The sequence below is a fragment of the Candidozyma auris genome, chromosome 5, assembly GCF_003013715.1.
Source record: "Candidozyma auris chromosome 5, complete sequence".
Taxonomy (NCBI): Eukaryota; Fungi; Ascomycota; class Pichiomycetes; order Serinales; family Metschnikowiaceae; genus Candidozyma; species Candidozyma auris.
The window spans coordinates 39,054-58,147 of NC_072816.1; the positions used below are offsets into that span (position 1 = coordinate 39,054).

The following is a 19,094-nucleotide window of genomic DNA, read 5'->3' on the forward strand; positions in this document are numbered from 1 at the left end:
TCGGAGCCGTGGTTAATCATGCCGGTTTCGGTGATTGGGTGTGGCAAGCTGAGTCTCTTTAGGGCACTCAAGCTGCTCTACCCACAATTTGCTCATATAGAAAGCGATCGCCTGGCTAACAAGAGGGACTTTTACAAGAGCCTTAAAGATGCATTTAAGGATCATCTGGTCGTTCTTGCAGATAGAAACAATCACATGAAGCAACACAGAAGGGAGATATTCGAGCTATTCGAAGAGGACTTTGTAAATATTCTCGTGGTGAATTTTGTGGATCCCAGTGTCGACAAGGAAACAGTGAAAAACACCGCGTTTAAAAGAATCAAAGCAAGAGGCAAAAACCACCCAACAATTGACGGACACGATACTCGAAAGGTCAAGATGATTTTGGGCAAATTCATGAAAGATTTTACTCCGTTTGATATCGATGAGGCCACGACGTCCAATCACGTATGCGAACTTGATCTTGACATGACGGAGGGGTTGCTTCCTACCACTATGGAGATGTTGTCGTGTCTCCATGAGCACCTTTTCTTAGAGATCCCGGACGAAAAAGAGGTATTTCGGACTTTGATGAGAGGGATGGAGTACAGAGTACCAAATAAGGAAAAGAAGTTTCTTCAGCTTAAGGGAAAGTCGCAGGATTCACATAAGAATATCCGGCAGGGGAGTTCTAAGCGTCAAAACAACCGCAGTGGCTAGGCAAAGTTCGAGAGGAAGCGGTCGCAAGTGGCACATAGCCAGTCAATTAGGTCAGGTACTTGTGTCGTCAAGGGTAGGTCTCGCTAGTCACGATTCTGGGATGATACCGTTGAGGATTTCAGCTGTGGACTTGCAATGAAATGGACATTTCGTACGTGAACGTAACTCATCAGCGGTTCGTACCACGTCGCGTTGCACTTTGAGAAACTATTTCTACAATGTGATGGTAGATTCAATTCACCCTGAGCAAAATTATGAGCACAAGATCGGTACATGGGGTTTGTGTGTTTTAGATCTGGGATTATGAGTATTTATAGATGATGATGATTTTGGCATGACAGGCTTTTATACGGGAAATGAAGTAGACATTCATAGCAGCCATGCATGCATCGAAATGCCCCATTGTAAGTTAAGTCTAGCTCATAAACGTTTAACTGCTTGGCTGATATCACCAGGCCGGAGTTTACAGAAGACTTGAAGTTTCAGAGATTGGCAAAGAGTGCTCAAGAAGGTAAACTCTGCGGTACCAGCACCCACCAATGTACACTTACATTGTTAATCTACAGCAAGGAGAGTATATTGGGAATTTCGCCCCAAACATCTTAACATGCAATTTCAAAACGAAAATTCACCCACTTGTGTAAATTTCACCTTAGTCAGACCAGCTAGTTTAGTGTACCCCTGGCTCGTATATTCGCATTTTGAGCCTCTAGCACAGCTCAATTCAGCCCAAAAGATTCTCCAGCCAGGCCCTACTCCAGAGGATAATTAAGTATAAGAATAACCCCGGCAACCTCAATTTCTTCTAAAGACTCTCTTCTACTACAGCCCTTTCGATTCCCGGGCAGCTCGGCGTCACGGCCTCGGAGTTATCCCCACAATACCGGGCAAGCAGTGACCATCTGAGACCAATAGGGACAGAGCGAAAAAAAGTGGCCTTTGACACCAAAAAGCAAAAAACTGCCCAGAATTCTGAAGAAGCAAGGAACAATCCATACAGTTATCGCCCGCCCATCGAAAGCTTCTCCATCCAGTCCACATTCTTCTGTTACTTTGTCGCAGCGTCCAATTGGTGCTCGTATTTGTCGCTGCCTCGGTTGCAAAACCCTCGAGTGCCGAAAAAGCAACGGAAGCAAGCCCAACAAAATTTGAAACAAGGCATACGGGCAATACCAATCACGTCCAGAACTCTCAGTGATCAACTAACATAGATCCAAAAACTTTCTTCATTTCCCACTGCAACCTCTGCCATCCTCGCCTGTCCCAACAAAAATTTTCCACCCACCCCAGATTCTGTGCGAAATCTTCCATCCGCCCAAATCCACTTTTCCACGTCAACTTCTTTCTCCAAGTCCCTTGATGGTCAAGCAGCTCCTCGTCGACAACATAGACTTCGACTCGGTGCCCGCAGGCACCATCAAAATTGACTGTCTGGGCGCGTACATCGCCAATGACCATTTAATCCGGGGCCAGTATGGGCTTACTCAGAGCTCGCTGCCGCTGCCGCTGGAACTGAGTGAAAGTGAGTCTGAGGAAGAAAGTGGGCCACTGGCGTCGACACTGGCTGTGCGTTTGGCGCAGCAAATGGTCACTTGTCCAAGCACAGACTCGGTGAACGCTCAGAACATTGCGTTGCCTCAGCATAACTCAGACATCATCCACATGAGCGTGGATATCGGGGGGACCTTGACCAAACTCGTGTATTTTACGTCGTCGTCGCTGGACGTGGACGACCCACTGAACCTGGGAGGAAGTTGCACTTTCAGGATTTCCAGACGGGCAATTTCGAAAAGGAAGCCCTCTCGCATATGATCCAGCTCATTCGCAAGTCCATCATCAACAAGCTGAACCCGCCAATCACGTATGTCATGGCCACAGGAGGCGGTGCTCATAAATTTTGCAAGTTGATGGTGCTGGTTTTTAAGACTCATCGCTTTCCTATTCAGATTGTCCGTAAAGACGAGATGGAGTGCCTCATCAAGGGCCTCGACTGGCTCATCACCAAGATCCCCAACGAGATCTTCACCTACGATCTCACCGCCAACCAAATCAAATTCATCACTAGCCCTTATACTACGGAGGACCAAATATACCCGTATTTGCTCGTGAACATTGGCTCTGGTGTTTCCATGGTGAAAGTCACTGGCCCCGGTCCCCACGGCTTTGAGCGTATTGGAGGTTCGTCTCTTGGCGGGGGCACTTTGTGGGGGCTCCTCTCGCTCCTTACAGACGCAAAAGATTACACGGAGATGTTGGAGATGGCCCAACGAGGCAATAACGAGAACATCGATCTTTTGGTTGGTGATATCTACGGCACCAGCTATAACAAAATCGGATTGAAGTCCACCCACATTGCATCTTCGTTTGCCAAAGTGTTCAAGAAGCTTCGCTTTTCCAAACAGGGAAAGCCGCTCACGCCCAGCGAGAAGTTGGCGCAGTTCAAGCAAGAGGACATAGCCAGGTCCCTTTTGTACCTGATTTCCAACAACATAGGTCAGATTGCGTACTTGCAAGCGCTTCGGTTCGATCTCAAGCGTATTTATTTTGGAGGCAGTTACATCCTGGGGCACATGCAAACTATCCACACATTGAGTTACGCTGTGAATTTCTGGTCCAAGGGCGACATGAAGTCGTATTTTCTTCGGCACGAAGGATACTTGGGCAGTGTTGGTGCATTTATGATGGGCCCTAACGGTGATGTTCACAACGGGTGCTCTAAGCATTGAAAACTTTATAGAGATGTCTACCGGCGGAAGCAGGGCTGACTCTTATTTATTACCGCAGCAGGCTTGCGGGGTTCATTACACAAGGCATTAGAGACGACGTAGAAACGGTCCACAAATAGATTTGAGTAGAGTGGCCAATGTGACATTTTTTCTTTTGAAAACCTTACTCTAAAGATTGTGGTTATCTCATGCTCTGTATGGGTCACTAAATCCGGTTACGTACCCGTAGACATAAGCGAAAAAACCAGGACGTAAGCAGCCAACTAAAGCCTCAAAAAGGCTCTTGAAATTCTTTAGACATTATTCGTACCTAATTTCGATGCATCCTCGACCACGAGTCGTCTTTTACCCACAACTCTTGTGACATAGTGGAGATATCAAATGGCTGCGAAAAGATAACGTAAATGCGTTTCAGCGTCCATATGAAAACTTCCACAAACACAAGAAAGTATCATAAGACCCCGAAACTTAATCAGCTACGGCAGTAACAATCTCTATTATCTCAATACCAACTCAAAGTGCACCCCTTTATGCAATTCTCTCGAGACTTTGCACTGGATCTCGGAGTTTTCGTGGTGCCTCGGTGTGAAATCCCCACAAAAGGCAACAGGCTCAGGTATTCAGTCAAGAGATACCTTAAAATGACTAAAAGTGACTAAAAGCTAGAGGTTTTTCCACAAAGTCACTTCAACGAGGGTTTCTGAGCTCTCTAGGAATTTTCCTCTTTGTTTTCGAATTCTCCATAACTTGATGTTGCATTTCTGGCCACAGACTCCACTCTGCCGGACACTACATCTCAACAAAAAACGAACCCTCACCACCAATCCAAACAACTCAAGCAAAGCCGTGCTCAAGCCAGCAGAGCAAAGCACACTGTTAATTTGACTAATTAAAAATTTACTACACTTCTCAAGAGCCTCGATACCATCTACAATTGGGACCATGGAGTTGGTCCAGGTTCAGCACACGGAGGAGTATGGCCCACAAAACGCCTTCCCGCCATACTTCCACAATTTAAAGGCTTCCTCCAATAGCCCGTTGCACGTGGCCAGCGAGTGGGGCGGCGACTACGACCAAGATCTGCCCCTGAAAAGCAAATCCTCGGCTACTGCAGTGGAAACGCCACTAAAGAAGGTGGCGGCAGTGCATCTCATCACTCCTGGAAAGTCCAACAACTCTCCCCACAGAGCCCCATGCTGAAATTGGGAACCTCTACAGCAGACCTGGCAGCCCCATCTCCGCCGCCAGAGACAAAAGTGGGGCGGAAAGTGCAGCCCACAGACGTGCTTTGGGCAATGCTCAATGACATTGTCGGGAAGGATAAGATGGCCAAGTTTGGCCAGTACACGTTGCGGTTGTTGTTGTACCACTCACAGAAGACACAGGACTGGCTCAGTGACGAGTTGGTCAACATCAAGCTGATAAACAAGACGTATGCCAGAACAGAGCACATCATGGACTTGGTGATGAACTTCTTGCAGAATCCGCAGGGTTTCGCTCGCGTGCTAATAATCCTTATTTGTTCTGTGTTCAATCTGAGATTTGCTGCAGTGGTGCCGGCGTTGGGCATGTACAGACAGTTTCTAAGGTTCGGCAAGTCTCCCTTTCGTATACGGAACTTGTACAACAAGATTCGAGATTCAGTAGACACAAGCTCGACAAAGTGGAAGATCAGCCCCAGCATATTCTCAAACACGACATTGGGTGAGGTCATCTCGCTCTACTACTCACTCAACGATGAGTCCATCTTGATGTCCAAAGTTGGACTCATACAGAACCCCACAGTCAAAAACTTTGTCTCCAAGCATGAGGCTTACGCGTGGTACTGCGAGTCGTGGTACGCTCTTTACAATGCATATGTCAACCTTCAGCACTTGAGGCAGCAAGAGATGGATGTGAAGATTCAGATCCAGGTGAAAAAGAGAGCGAGAGCGATCTCCAAGCAGCTCTTGGGCGGCGGGTCCGTGCACAATCCTATCCCCAGTCTATCAAGTTCCAATCTAGATGATGACTCTAAAGATAACCTCGCGCTAAAAGAAATCATGTTCAAGAAAACAAATGCCAACATTGATATCTACAAGACGCTCTCCGACATTGTCTTCAATTCCTACACAGTCTGGGGCATGGCGCTCCATTTCGACACCATCCAAATATGGATGGGCATCAGTGCATCGTTCCTCAGTTCTGTCAAGTTGTACAGGGAGAAGAAGAAGGAGTTGGTAAGTAAATGTAAGACCTGAGTCTCGGCGCTTACACATTATGACTTTTATAGTAAATGCCGATACATAATCACGTCCAAGGAACAGATGTTCTTTTGTAGTGCGTTCGTGATGCCTCGTACAACTCAACACCTGAGAACTCAAGTGTTGAGGATATCTTCGAGCGTAACTGTGGATGGCACTTCTGCAGCGACCTTCCAGAATTTCAGCAAATGCCTGGCACCCAGGTCACAAGCAATGACGACAATGTTATGGCCAGGGCCTAGCTCCATGGCTGTCTTAACCGCAGCAACACAATTGACTGCAGCAGACAGGCCCCAGAAAAAACCATCGTTCACACACAAGAACTTGGCCATTTTCACCGCCTGGTCGTCAGTGACTCTTATGGCACTATCAATGTTATGCTCTCCTTGCTTGAAGTTCCATGTGAGCCTATTCAAACCAACACCTTCAACCATCGTATCTACCTGATGCCTTCTTTTGCCCTCCTTCTCAACTGTGTCGTACATGACACCATAGTTGACTCTATTAGCAAGACCAGATCCTTGAGGATCGGCAAGAATCACCTTGACCAGTGGCAGCTTTTCCTTCAAGTACTTGGACACACCCAGGATCGTGCCGCCGGTGCCAGATCCTGTAATGAACACATCTAGGTCACCTTCAGTTTGCTGCCAAATCTCAGGCCCTGTAGTATTGTAATGTATCCTCCAGTTGAAATCGTTCTCGAACTGATCAGCGAAAATGGCATTTCTACCGCTTGACTCCTCATTGACCATTGCAGCACCATTGCGAGCAGCATTCGTATACTGGTTTGGATCCACAATGGGCGCTGGTTTCACAGGCTCCAACTCAGCGCCCAACGACTTCAACAATTGTAATTTCTCAGGCGAGGTATCGTCAGGAAGACAAATGTGGGCAGTATATCCCAAAGCATTGGCCAACACTGTGAAGGAAATACCTGTAGATCCAGAGGTTCCCTCGAAGATGATATCGCCGTTGTGGGGCTTCAAACGGCCAAGGCGTTCACTTTCCTTGATGATTGCAAGCGCCACACGATCCTTCAGCAGCCCTGCCGGATTCATGAGCTCGAGTTTGGCGTAGATTTTGCAACCGGTTAGACGCAGAAGCGACTCAATCTCCACCATCGGCGTGTTGCCGATGAGCAGAGCAACGCCGCGAGTTTTAGGTCTTAGAAGCTCATTCTTTGGCCGACTTTGCCATAGCGAGTAGACCGTGAAGAGAGCACTTGCTGCCAAAGCTCCATACAGCCAGTCTTTCCACAGCATGGAGTGGTGATGAGATGTGCAGGCGGGTTTGTAGAATGGGTGCAGGTGAAGAAATGTTCCAGTGGGCAATACGACCGAAGAGGAGGAATATGAGAAATTGGTCGATTGAACAAGCTTATTCGTTGAATGGATTTGAAAAGATGAGAGTGTAATGATGGGGGAATCTGAGAATGTAGTGGTGGTTGCACCGTCGAAATGAACATATAAGAATGACTAGTCTGCCCAGATAGAGATGAAACTGTACTGATTATTGCACTCGAATTTAATACACAAATTATTGAGACTGATAAATGTGCTAGAATGAGTCAGTATCTTTATTGTATTTACTTTTAGAGATAAGGGGCAATTGAGGGCAACTCAATGACTGTGGGTGCTTTGAAGAGTGGGTAAGCTACAGCTTGTAGGCAACATTCAGAAAACAATTTTGAGAGTTTAAGTTGCAGTGGCGTTTATTTTGAAATTTTGAGTATGCAACCAGCACAAGAATATAAATTGAATAGGTAAATGAGTCTGTGCTTCTTGTGAACAATGGAATTTTAGTGCTCATAACTGTGGAGCGTTGAGACCGTTTTTCTGAGACATGAGGGCGGGAATTGTGGATGCTACGTTGACAAGGCGACGTAAAAGTGCCATTGAGCCAGCCAATTCCCATGGCAGTTGCTAGCCTGACTTCATTTGCTATTGAGGTTGCTACAGTCTCAAATTCATTAAATACGTTGGTTACAATTGCATTGGGAAACCGTCAGTTGACTATTTGTACTATGTAGTAGCTGACTCGCCTAAAGAATCATGTTTCCCACCAAGGCAGCGACAGTGAGAACACCACCAGCAGTCTGGCCAGCAGCAGCACCAGAAGAAGACTTGAGGACGCCTTGGAGGAGCTCTTGGCGGAGGAGGAGCCGGAGGACTTGGAAGCAGCCGAAGCAGAACTTGACGACTTAGCAGAGCTAGACGCAGTGGAAGAGCCAGAGGAGTGGGAGTGGGAAGGGGCGAAGAAGACGAGTCAGCGGCCGAGACAGAGACGGCAATGGCGGCAATGGCAGCAATTTGGGTGAACAACATTGTGTAGAATAAAAGGTGTGGAAGTTGGGTTGAGTCAATATGTGAGCGGGAAAACCTTCTGTATTTATATTCTCTGAACAAAGCCAGAGCCTGCGGTCTTCCCCTCGTCCACCTGGCGGGACCGCAAAGCTTATTCAGGCTTGCCGGGAGTCCCTGCGCATTATGACAATTCCAGTTTTCGCAACCGCAGTAGCTGGAGGCGCACATGGGGCTGCAGTGTGCGCACTGCAATGTGTCGAAGTGCGCGGTGACATTGGTTTACGGATCGCCCACAGGACGTCCGTCCTCGTAAAGACCCTCCTCTCGCTAAGCGCATGGGGCGGAGCCCAGGGTTTTATGTATTTGATTGATTTCGGAGCCGGCTTGAGAAGGGCATGCATTCCCCAAATGCGTTACATTCATTTCCGGCAACGGAGAAAGGCTGCTTCATTGCCTGCATTTTCTCGAGCTGACCATTGTCCGAGAGTGGGGGGCTTTGATTAAAATTGGAATTGACGTTTGTTGCGCTTTCCCTAATCATCTTCAATTCTCCGTGCTGTGGTATCTCATCTTGCTGAAGACACAGCCTGATATTAGAGGGCGCCGCAATTCTGTACCGCTGCGCCTGGCTTCAACCTGCTGCCTTGCAGGTCGATAAATTGGCGCAACCGTAGTAATTCCTATGCATTAACGTTGTTTGCGTCCCTATTCATTTTTGGCTTTATTTTTGTATTTTTGAGGCTTTTTGCGGTGCCACGGGCTCGCTTATACCCAGTGGGCGCAGTTGTCTTCAGAGACAGCTCACTAAAGTCGCAATTACAACACCGGGTCGGCCATGTCACATCAAAAGTGTGGCCCGTTGAGCAATCAAGCAACACTACATTTCAGACGCCTCACTTCTTTCTCTTCTTCCTCTTCTCCATCTTGGGGGCACAGTCAGGGCAATACCAGATGTCGTCATCTTTAGGCGGACTGGTTATGCCCACACACGACCAGTGGAACCACTCGTACTTGCAGTCGTCATTGTCGCATCCGATCATCTCACCAAAGGAAACGCGTTGACAGAAACAATACAAGTTGTTATCGGCGTCTTCGCCTGCTGCGCCTGAAGGAGCTCTCGGACCAGCATGCGCCGCTCTGGAGGAAACCTCTGGCGTGCTTTCCTCCAGTCTTCCATCATCATAGTCCTCCGACTTAAGTCTCTTATATCTCCTCATCACAGAGTATGATCTCTTCTTTCTAACTGGATCTGGGGTGTCTCGCGGCGTTGCTGATGCAGTCTCATCAACCGACTCTTCTAAAGCATCTTCATCCACAGGAGCTAGAAGGTCATCGCGTTCGAGCTTTTGGATATCCACCTCAAAGTTGAACATGTGTTTTGACACTAGGAAAAGGGCCGTGTTCGCAAGTAAAATCTTCTCCTTTTGTATACTCTGCATCTGTTTCAACTCTTCTTCGATTTTCTGATTTAATTGCACCTCCTTTGGGTGCTTGGCGAGGGTGCCATTTGTGCGTATGAACTTGTGGAGCTGGGAGTCTTTGCTTTGGTAACGCCGCCTGGCTTCAGCGAGCTGGAGGTCCTTTGTCTTGATTTCATCAAATAGATGTTTCACTTCAAGCGGTAGATTCAGGAGATCCTGCGTGTACTTGTCCAACACCGCTGTAGTGTCCATTCTGTTCGATGTTTGAAAAGTAGTCAGTGGTGCTGATATGGAGTGAGCCTGTCGTGTGCGCACCATCAGATCAACCACTACTGCAGTAGATGGAGTGAACGGACAAAATTAGAAAGAAAAAAAAATCTCATTTCACTTGCTTTAGGAATGTATGATGAAAGTGATTCTACATGTTTTCTTTCTCTTTGTCTTGTGGAGGGAGAAAAGAACGGCCTACTTTTGTCGCATGTTTGCAATCTTATACGACTTTTGCTAACTCCTTAGCCATTTTCGTTGGGGATTCTCACGGGTTCACGCTTTTAAATGAATGTTTCTTGCCAAACATCAGGCATTTATTTTTCCAAGGTTTCAATTAAGAAAGCAAAAAATCAAGAAAGCAAAGAGGCATAGTTATTTTTCGTAAGTTTTGGGTCCTCGTTTCGACAACAACCTTTCAAACCTATTTCCTATAAAACCCATGAACGTAACTCACTTAAATTTTTCTTCTATGCTTAATGAATTATATCACAAGACAAAAAAGAAGAAAAATTGATAATTGTGTAGCGAAGAGGTCTACGCATTGAAAAGAGTACGGTTCTATTTTGAGGTTTTTTTTTAGTTGCCTCACACTTCACCTTCGAGGTGAAACTATACTTGTAGTTTATCACAAGGTGGCTGGCTACAATGCCAGGACAGCATCTCAAAACATCAAAGTAATGAGAAACTTGAATACTAATCGCATTAAAGAGAAATACTTAGTAGCATGAACGGTACCTGTCATTGCACTTGAGAGCTGGATTCTAGAGAAGCACAAGTAAACCAAGTACATGAAATCTTGAAAATAAATTTCGTTAGCAAGAGTAGAAGTATTGAGAGTACCGACTTGCTGATATCAATTAAACGCCCCAGATTATGGTGACTGGCCTCAAAATTCCAAAACGATTAGCACAAACTTCAAGATTGTGCAAAAGGCAAACTCTTCAAGTACTTTTTGTGGGCTCTGATCTACTTGAAATGGAAGTTCATGACTTCATTGCTTTCTGCGGCTCTCCTGGGATAACGGATAAGAGTATGTTGGTGGCAGTTTGGGATCATATACCGGTAATGGCTCTTGAATTGATCCAGTAGTTTTTGAATCTTTGGCAGCAGCCGCATAGTTGGATCTCTCTACCGACGCGAACGTGCCAGTCACCGTAGGTCTAACCCTTTGATTATCATAAGCAATAACGGGTATTGCATTCTGACAATTAGAAGTAATATCGTTTTTTGTAGGAGCTCGAGTGTCTTTCTCTTCTGCATTTATCACCCCCACCACAATGGCAACAATGAACAAAGTTATAAAAAAAATAAGAAATGGTCCAAAGATTATACCGAACGCTTTAATGCACCTTTCTGCCCAGGTAGTATCGTCGTCCACAAGTTTTTTCACAGCTGTGATGGTTGTTCCATTGATTGTTATATATGTTGAGTAAAGCTCTCGTGCCGACATGCTAGAAGACAGGCTCGTGAGCTTACTTGGTCCGATCCGAGAAAGAGGAGCCATTCTTGATTGCTGATGAAAAGCACAGGAACAACATGCTTTTATCTATGATGCATCTCTGGTGTCTTTCCTTGCAAGCTGAAGTAATACTTGAGGACACCCAATTGGGAGTTCCTTAAAACTCCGGGAGTGACCATAATGCCATTAGCCTGTCACTTTATCTCATATAAGGCAATCGGGAACAACTCCTTGCAGATTCTTGCATTCCCACTTCAACAGAGACCTGAGGTAAACTTTCCACGGAATGCTCGTGAACCAACGTGGAAATTGAATTGACTTAAATCTACAATGATATGGATTAATATAAGAAAGCCCCATATAACATAATATGTAATCGCTTTTACAAAGATATAGGCCAAAACTCCTTACGGGAACTCACATAATCGTAGAATCACTCACCTATCCATGTCGATTGATCTATATCCAAAATAGTGACACCTTTTCATCTTGTAACTTGCAGCCACACTTGCCCCGCAATTTTTCCAATAACGACCATCATACCTCACTTGCATCTCTTGGAATCTCATACCCAGTATCTCCTGTGCTGAAATTGAGACCTTGTTGAGGGACATGAATGGGGATAACATTGCAACAATGAAGTCAAAGTGAATTCTGCAAGATGAACAGTTGATGGCATATTGGGATCAGACTTCAAAAAAAAATAGAAGATGAACAGCACAACGAAAGTTGAAGAGACAAATATTCAATTGGAGTCAAAAGATAATAGTTCGTAGCTTACTTCCATCTTCTACTACTCTAAGTTCATCTTTAGTTCATTCAGCTCTTTTGAACTAATTAAACGAAGACAACAAAATCGGAAACCTCGATCATTATAATTAAAGTATTCATAAGTGAATCACGACTCATTTACATCAAAGAAACACCTCCGATGAAATTGATGTGCATCAAGTTTAAAGCGCAGACTTCAGAATATTTTTTTGGCGGCAATTGATATCTCTGAAAAATACCAAATTCTCTGCAAGACCTTATTGCTCTCCAATGCTTTCCTGAGATGACGTAAAAGAGTATGCCGGTGGCATCCGGGGATCGTATACGGGCAATGGCTCTTTTATTGATTCAGAGGAGTTTGAATTGTTGTGAGAAGTTGTATAGATGGACATCTCCGCCGATACGGACGTGTCAGTAGCCGGTGGTCTTCCCTTGATTATTAAGAGGAACAGCGGGTCTTGCATTTTGTCTATTGGAAGTAGCATCGTTTCTCCTCCTTGATTATTAAGGGGAACAGCGGGTCTTGCATTTTGACTATTGGAAGTAGCATCGTTTCTTCTCCGATGATTACTAAGAGGAACAGCGGGTCTTGCATTTTGACTAATGAAAGCAACATCGTTTCTTTGGTAAATTTGAGAATTTTCAGTGCGTTTCTTCTTGTCTTCTATAGCACACAAGACACAACATAATAGGCAAAATCCACATGCAAGTGATCCAAAGATGATTGTGACAATTTTTGCAGCGGTCTTTCCCACGCTGTTGCTTCCCAGATAGCCTGAACCTGGTATGTAACCTGTGAAATTCGTAAAATTTCTTCCAGTGGTGAAATTTGTTCTGTTAATTGGGATATATGGCGAGTAAGATGTTTTGGTCGAGGAAGACGCTTGTGTCCGGTAAGACGCCCGTGTCCGGTAAGACGCCCGTGTCCGGTAAGACGCCCGTGTCCAGGAAGACGCTTGTGTTGACGTGCTAGAAGACAGGCTTGTGGACTCATCAAACCACCAGTTCCAATCGAATAAACCCATTTTGGTCTCTTATGAAAACACACGGGAAACCTGCTTTTATCTATAACAATTCTTTTGTTGTAGCACTCGCTTAGGATTCCCTTATTGGAAATCTATAGAACATCAGGAGCGACCATTTTTCTTTCCCTTATTACCCTGAGGAAAGTGGGAAGTATTTCTTGCAGATATATGCTTTTCCATACATGCAACCTAAGCAATCAACAGGAGAGCCGACCATAAGGTCGACTCCCTTGGATTGCTTGTGAATCATCATGAAAAATAAGCTGAACTGGAACAACGATAATAATACCAGTCCAAAGCGGTATACGAGAATACTTCAATACCCTTGCAAAGTTACTACCAAAACGCACATACATAGGCACCATATTATTCAGCCATCCATACCGACTGATCAAAGTCGGCCTACAGACACCGAATAAAGCGACATCTTCTCGTCTTGAAGATGCAGTTTTAATTACCAAGCGATTTTTCAATCCCAAGCAGATGCAAAAGGTCACCAATTGGGCCAGTGCCCTTGTGGCTCTTTGTAGTTGCCTAAGTAGTCGATATCCAATAGTGGCCAATACCATCCAGCAGAACTGAAGGCTCTTTAAAAATCATATACTAAGGACTTGGCCATGTGGAGCCATTGATACCTTGCAGAGGAGCATGATTGAGGATGAATATACAACAATGAAGTCAAAGGGAATGCTACAATACAAACAATTGAAAGCAGACGGAGATCGGGAAAAGAAGATAACAATCAACTAAAAAAAAGTAAAAGAAAAAAAAATTAGATGGAGAGGCCAATTTCTTCATCAGAGCTGGAACGATCGAAATTCTTTTGTTGACAACCATCACCCACTTCACTAAATTCGTCTCGAGTTCCCTCAGCTTCCCTCCGCTTTCTTGCACGCAAATGAGCAACACTTTTTCCGCCCTGTGGTTGACCTGCACAGCGTCCGCGCCGAGCCGCCCCATGGAGTAAGCTCCTCAGAGTGATTGAGACAAACAGTGGCTAGCGAACTTCCTGCCTTTTGCGAAGAATCCGTCGACCTCAACATGGCAAAGGTCAAGAGCGAGCAAGAGGAACCAGATTTGAAAAATCAGCTGCAGAAGCTGCTGCTGGCGAAAACTCCGGGCCGCCAAAGTCAAATTCCTCCACAGCTGACAAGCCTAAAGCCTACACGATCAAATATAAGAGACCTAGAGGTTCAAGAGCATGTACCGTTTGTCGGGCCCGCAAAGTCCGTTGCGATGCCGAGATCCACATTCCTTGTACCAACTGTATCACTTTTGGGTGTGAGTGTGCTCCCAGAGACGAAGAAGAGGACTGGGACAAGACCCCAAGCCAGTGAAAAAAGGGCGAGAGGAAGATGGAGAAGACGCTTCTTATGCCCATGCTCATCCTCATCATCCACACCCTCATCTGCATTCTCACGCTGAAGCACATCCTCATACACCTGGTGGTGCGGAGGCTTCTTCGATTTCGATGCTGGCTGCCGAACCCATCCACAATATTTCCCAGGTGAGTGTGCCGCCTTCGTTGACGTCGAACTATAAGACCAGACCTTCCATGCACAAGAAAGATATGCTTAATTCTAAAGCCAAGGCTGCCCTTACGTTTGTTGGCCATTCGAGTATTGGTGCTGTCACTCTGAGACTCGGGCAGAATCACGTCCAGCTCACCGAAGACTTGTTTGAAACAAGTGAGAACTACTCTGCGGACTCTGTGGAGCTTGAAATCTTGAAAATGAGAGGCGCATTTCTCTTGCCTCCTAAACAGTTGGCTCTAGACATCATAGAATCGTATTTTGAGCACATCCATCCGCTAATGCCCGTGATCAACAGAACTGAGTTCATGAGAAAGTTCAACGATCCCAACGACAGCCCGTCTCTCATGCTTCTACAAGCGGTGCTTTTATGCGGGTCGAGAGTGCTGGACAATCCTCTTCTTTTCGATAGCAAGGGCCTGAGCAATTTGGCGTCCTTGACCTTCTTCCGCAGAGCAAAGTCATTGTATGAAACAAATTACGAAAGTGATCCTGTTCTGATTGTGCAGACAGTTATTCTTATCGGTACGTATTGGGAGGGCCCTGAGGATGTCACCAGAAACTCCTTCTACTGGACCCGCGTTGGTGTTGGCTTGGCTCAAGGTTTTGGCTTTCATCGTGACGTCTCTTCATCTCCGTCTCACAGAAAATGATAAAAAGATCTGGCGCCGTATCTGGTGGTGTCTTTTTGAGAAAGACCGTAACGTGGCCATCGCCTTTGGCAGACCTCCTGCCATTGATTTGACCGATTGTGATGTGCCCATGCTCACCATGGAAGATTTCAATGAGGACGACCATGAGACGGGCATCAAATCTCCATACCCCGTTAACGAACTTCAAGCCTTGTATTTCATACATTTGGTCAAGTTGGCCGAGATCACTGGTATCATCATCAAGCACCAGTACACAGTCAAAGCAGAGCTGATGAAACGAGTGAACAAGTTCAGTGTCATTCAACACTGTGACATGCTAATGGGTATTTGGTTCACAAACTTGCCTCCTCAACTACTGTTTTCTCTCACTGAATCATCAAAACAAAACTTTTACGCGTGTCTATTGAACGCACAGTACTATAACAGACTTTATTTGATTCACAGAGCAAACTTGTTGAGAATGGCTCGCTCTTCGTCAACCAATCCGAACAACTATAGGTATCCATCCTGGGGTATATCTTTCCAGGCTGCTCGCATGATTTCTATTGTCTCGAAGATCTTGCTTGACAAGGGGGCCTTGAAATACTGTCCTGTTATGTTCGTGTACATCCTTTTCAGTGCATTGGTGATGTTGATTTACCACGTGGACTCGACAAACCCAGTGATTGCTTCGACCGCCTCCGATGCATTGTTTATTTCTCGTGCTGTCTTGAAGGAGCTCGCAAAGTACTGGCCGATTGCCAGTGTGCTTATAAAGTTGTTTGACAAGTATGCAAATGACAAGATGAAGAGAGCAGAGGTCATTGAGAGAAACAATCAGATCGTTGATCATCAGGAACGCCAGAAGACAAGACACTCTGATACTGGTGCTACGACACGCCCGGAGCGTGTTCAACACGAGAGAGAATATCAGACGGGTGGCCCAGCCTCTCCGGCAAATCTGGCCACCTCAGGTGTTTCTCCAAGAGGAAGTTCATATAACTATGGCTCGATGCCTCAGACTCTGCAACCACAGCCAAAACATCCCCAACCAGACCTCGAGCAGTTGGTGCGTCAGTATAAGAAGAAAGATCAGAAGGAGGATAGCAATGGACATGAACAAAGTGCTCAGCTGCATCATTCAAAGTCCAGTCATTCAAATGGAGAGCATACTCTACATCGGTCAACTCATTCCCTGACATTTCGTTGGTTACCGAAAAGGCACCCCCCTCCCAAGGCTTCTTTGAGAATTTCGAGCCAACACAATTATTCCCCGCTGCAGGCATCAGTCATCCACCTCTCGCTCCCAGACGCCTGTTGCAAAGACAAGGAATGATGAAGGAGCAGCGACAGATGAAGAACCTACCATGGATGATGCCGTTCAAACTGATGGTCTCGAGGCAGCTCAGCTGATGACACCTCTCACGAACGCCCAAAATAATTCAGGGCCCTTTGCTTCAGCCACTACTGCCGGTGCACCTAACGATCTTTTCACCAACTTTATGGACAGCTCGTTCATCAACATGAACTTGCAAGCAACTGCAGAGGAAGATAACTACTTGAATGACGATTTTGGATCGTTACTCAACTTTCAGTCCATGTAAACTATATCCGTCTCACGGCGTATGTGCTGTATATATATTTGAATATTTAAAAAGTGCGTTTCCCTTTTGTCCTTTTCAGTTTTTTCCGGCCAAGACTCTCCAAGATTTCGCTTCTTTCAAGTCGTTGACTGTAGCCCACCATATTTTGCACGACCAGTTCGTACATCTCCTGACTACTCTTCAACTCTCGTATTTGGGCCTGCCAAAGCGCACTGAGCTCGAGAAGCTGATTGAAGTTTTCTCTCATTTTCGTGAGCTTCTCCTCTAAAGCCTCGTCAGAGGATGTTTCAAGTATAGTCTCGACGTGTTTTGAAGATTGAACTCCTCAATGCCATCTAGAAGTGTGTTTGTCTGCGCTAGAAGTTGGCTCTTCTTCTCCTCATCCAACTTGAGGCTGTCAACGTTTGGCACCTCAAAGCCTGTCCAGTCTATGTCCTGTTCTGAAATAGATTTTTTTCGTTGATGAGGCATCTGATGACTGATTTGCGCAACATTTCCCTTCTCCAACTCGTCCAAGTTGATCGGTATTCCGAGGTTCACTAGTAGTTTGTGTCTGATGTTCAGTCTGGTCCAGTTTGGAGGCAGAATGTGGGGTATTTTCGAAAGCAACAGAAATTGCTCTTTTGCGCCATTTCGAAGTAGCCCCTGCCCAGTAGGCACACTCTTATATTCTGGGATTTTGAAAATTCGATCAAGTGTATATTGCACTCTTTCGTCTAGAAGGCTTTCACTTTGGAAAACGTCGCTGCTGAAAGTCGGCTCACTCGTTTTCGGTGAGGTTTCATAAGATTCGGAAGCCTCCTCACCCTGAAATTCATCAAAGGACGCCTCATCAAAGGAGCCAAACTCGTCGTCCTCGTCTTGTGCTGGTGCCTCCGCCTGGCGCTCTTCCACGGGTGTTTGTGCATCGATTTTATCATCTATGAGCTCACCATTATCCACATTATTTGTATGCTTGGTTTTATTATCTATATCATCACTCATTTGCTGCTAACTGAAGAACGTGTTTTAGTGCTTTTACGATTCTGTGGGCTGGCGTCGATACAAATATACTGCACAGAGACGGGCTATCCCCAACACCACTACAAGGTGGAAGCACCAGTCAAATTGACGTACATCTAGGGAATTTCGCCACCGTGTTTATAGTTTTCCTCAAGACCTCCAAATTTTCGAGATGAAACAATAAACTCCTTAGTCATCGTGAGTCACCTTGATGAGCCTGCATGAGGGAACAAACATACATATATATCCAAACGATGATTTAGCAACCACAATTGTTACCCATGTCTAACACAATCATCTTTTTCTCTGTGGGCAACCCTGGTCCTATGAACCGACACTCGGTAGGACATCTAATACTAAAACACCTCATTGAGGCATTCGGAGCTAGTCAGCTAGTGAAGAAAGGAAAGTACTCTTTCACCAAACTAGAAAATGTGTTTTTTGTCAAATCAAACAGTTACATGAACGAATCTGGAGCGCTGCTCAAGACGTTTTTATCAACAGAACGGGTGAGTAATAGTACAATAGTCATTCTCTATGACGACTTTGAGTTGAACTTTCCCAAGGTTCGAATTCAGAATTTTAAGAAAAATGAGTCCCATAACGGCATCAAGTCAGTACAAAAAGCACTTTTATCGCTTCCGAACACAGTGTATAAGCTCGGTGTTGGCATCGGACCAAAGCCCCAGGGAGCTCTGAAAGATACCATGGCGGCATTTGTGTTGGCTGATTTTACCTTGGCCCAAAAGCAGTCTATGGTAGAAGCACTTCACGCAACCGAAGAATATGCATCGGCTATTATAGACAAAGATGGGGAAATTGGGGACTGCAACAAGCTCAATTCGCGTATAAGCAAGGTTCTAGAGGCCTAAAGAAAGCTTAGGCCAAAGTACTGCGGCGCATTCGCCTGGTGCCATTAGACTTGGGATGAGCTTTTTGAATGTCCTCGACAGCTTCTTCCAGAGAATCGTCAGAGTGCAATTCTAAATCTTCGTCAGAATATACATCATCTTCGGGCTCATCGTCATCATCGTCATCTTTACCATAGCGTATGTCGAATGGTGAGGCAAAGTTTCGTCTAATTTCATCATCCGTCGATTCCACATCGCCTCTATCGCTAAGATTAGCTCTTGCAAGGAGATCTCTTGCGGCGGGTCCTTCGGAATAATCATCAGACTGCACTGCATTCGAGTCCGTGGGCGAAAGCAGCGTAGCTTCTTGGGGTTGTTTTTCTGCAAGAGCCGCTTTCTTTCCTCGTTCTATGGCTCTTTCTATCCCAAGTCTATGCTTAACGAAAAGAAGACGCGGCCACATACTGCGCTGGCCCTTGAGCAAGTATTCTTCCATCTGAGCCTCGCTAGGGTCCAGAAGTATATACCAATAGTCTTTCAATCTGTTACGTGGCCA

General features: G+C 45.6%; 9 protein-coding genes across 9 annotated transcripts; 5 read left to right on the top strand and 4 right to left on the bottom strand. All coding sequences in view use genetic code 12, as the record gives it.

Moving 5' to 3' along the window:
• Window positions 1–18: 18 nt before the first annotated feature.
• CJI96_0004286 (uncharacterized protein) lies at window positions 19–699 on the top strand (the record flags this gene model as incomplete). The annotated part of the gene is made up of 1 exon (XM_029036539.2): window positions 19–699. One exon carries the CDS (start codon window positions 19–21, stop codon window positions 697–699), a length of 681 nt encoding a protein of 226 aa, XP_028888636.2.
• A 1,359-nt stretch (window positions 700–2,058) lies between these two features.
• CJI96_0004287 (pantothenate kinase) lies at window positions 2,059–3,425 on the top strand (the record flags this gene model as incomplete). Its single annotated transcript, XM_054702186.1, has 2 exons — window positions 2,059–2,399; window positions 2,450–3,425. The coding sequence occupies 2 exons, from the start codon at window positions 2,059–2,061 to the stop codon at window positions 3,423–3,425; spliced, it is 1,317 nt and encodes a 438-aa protein (XP_054558161.1).
• Window positions 3,426–4,618: 1,193 nt separating this feature from the next.
• On the top strand, window positions 4,619–5,665 carry CJI96_0004288 (uncharacterized protein; the record flags this gene model as incomplete). Its single annotated transcript, XM_029036541.2, has 1 exon — window positions 4,619–5,665. The coding sequence occupies one exon, from the start codon at window positions 4,619–4,621 to the stop codon at window positions 5,663–5,665; it is 1,047 nt and encodes a 348-aa protein (XP_028888638.2).
• Window positions 5,666–5,784: 119 nt separating this feature from the next.
• CJI96_0004289 (putative cysteine synthase) lies at window positions 5,785–6,930 on the bottom strand (the record flags this gene model as incomplete). The annotated part of the gene is made up of 1 exon (XM_029036542.2): window positions 5,785–6,930. One exon carries the CDS (start codon window positions 6,928–6,930, stop codon window positions 5,785–5,787), a length of 1,146 nt encoding a protein of 381 aa, XP_028888639.2.
• A 1,934-nt stretch (window positions 6,931–8,864) lies between these two features.
• Window positions 8,865–9,644, bottom strand: NBN1 (histone acetyltransferase; the record flags this gene model as incomplete). Its single annotated transcript, XM_029036544.2, has 1 exon — window positions 8,865–9,644. One exon carries the CDS (start codon window positions 9,642–9,644, stop codon window positions 8,865–8,867), a length of 780 nt encoding a protein of 259 aa, XP_028888641.1.
• A 4,744-nt stretch (window positions 9,645–14,388) lies between these two features.
• Window positions 14,389–16,685, top strand: CTF1 (Ctf1p; the record flags this gene model as incomplete). The annotated part of the gene is made up of 3 exons (XM_054702187.1): window positions 14,389–14,974; window positions 15,009–16,150; window positions 16,392–16,685. The coding sequence occupies 3 exons, from the start codon at window positions 14,389–14,391 to the stop codon at window positions 16,683–16,685; spliced, it is 2,022 nt and encodes a 673-aa protein (XP_054558162.1).
• Window positions 16,686–16,949: 264 nt separating this feature from the next.
• CJI96_0004292 (uncharacterized protein) lies at window positions 16,950–17,669 on the bottom strand (the record flags this gene model as incomplete). The annotated part of the gene is made up of 1 exon (XM_029036546.2): window positions 16,950–17,669. The coding sequence occupies one exon, from the start codon at window positions 17,667–17,669 to the stop codon at window positions 16,950–16,952; it is 720 nt and encodes a 239-aa protein (XP_028888643.2).
• Window positions 17,670–17,968: 299 nt separating this feature from the next.
• CJI96_0004293 (uncharacterized protein) lies at window positions 17,969–18,559 on the top strand (the record flags this gene model as incomplete). Its single annotated transcript, XM_029036547.2, has 1 exon — window positions 17,969–18,559. One exon carries the CDS (start codon window positions 17,969–17,971, stop codon window positions 18,557–18,559), a length of 591 nt encoding a protein of 196 aa, XP_028888644.1.
• A 7-nt stretch (window positions 18,560–18,566) lies between these two features.
• Window positions 18,567–19,034, bottom strand: CJI96_0004294 (uncharacterized protein; the record flags this gene model as incomplete). Its single annotated transcript, XM_054702188.1, has 2 exons — window positions 18,567–18,958; window positions 19,004–19,034. 2 exons carry the CDS (start codon window positions 19,032–19,034, stop codon window positions 18,567–18,569), a joined length of 423 nt encoding a protein of 140 aa, XP_054558163.1.
• Window positions 19,035–19,094: the final 60 nt, after the last annotated feature.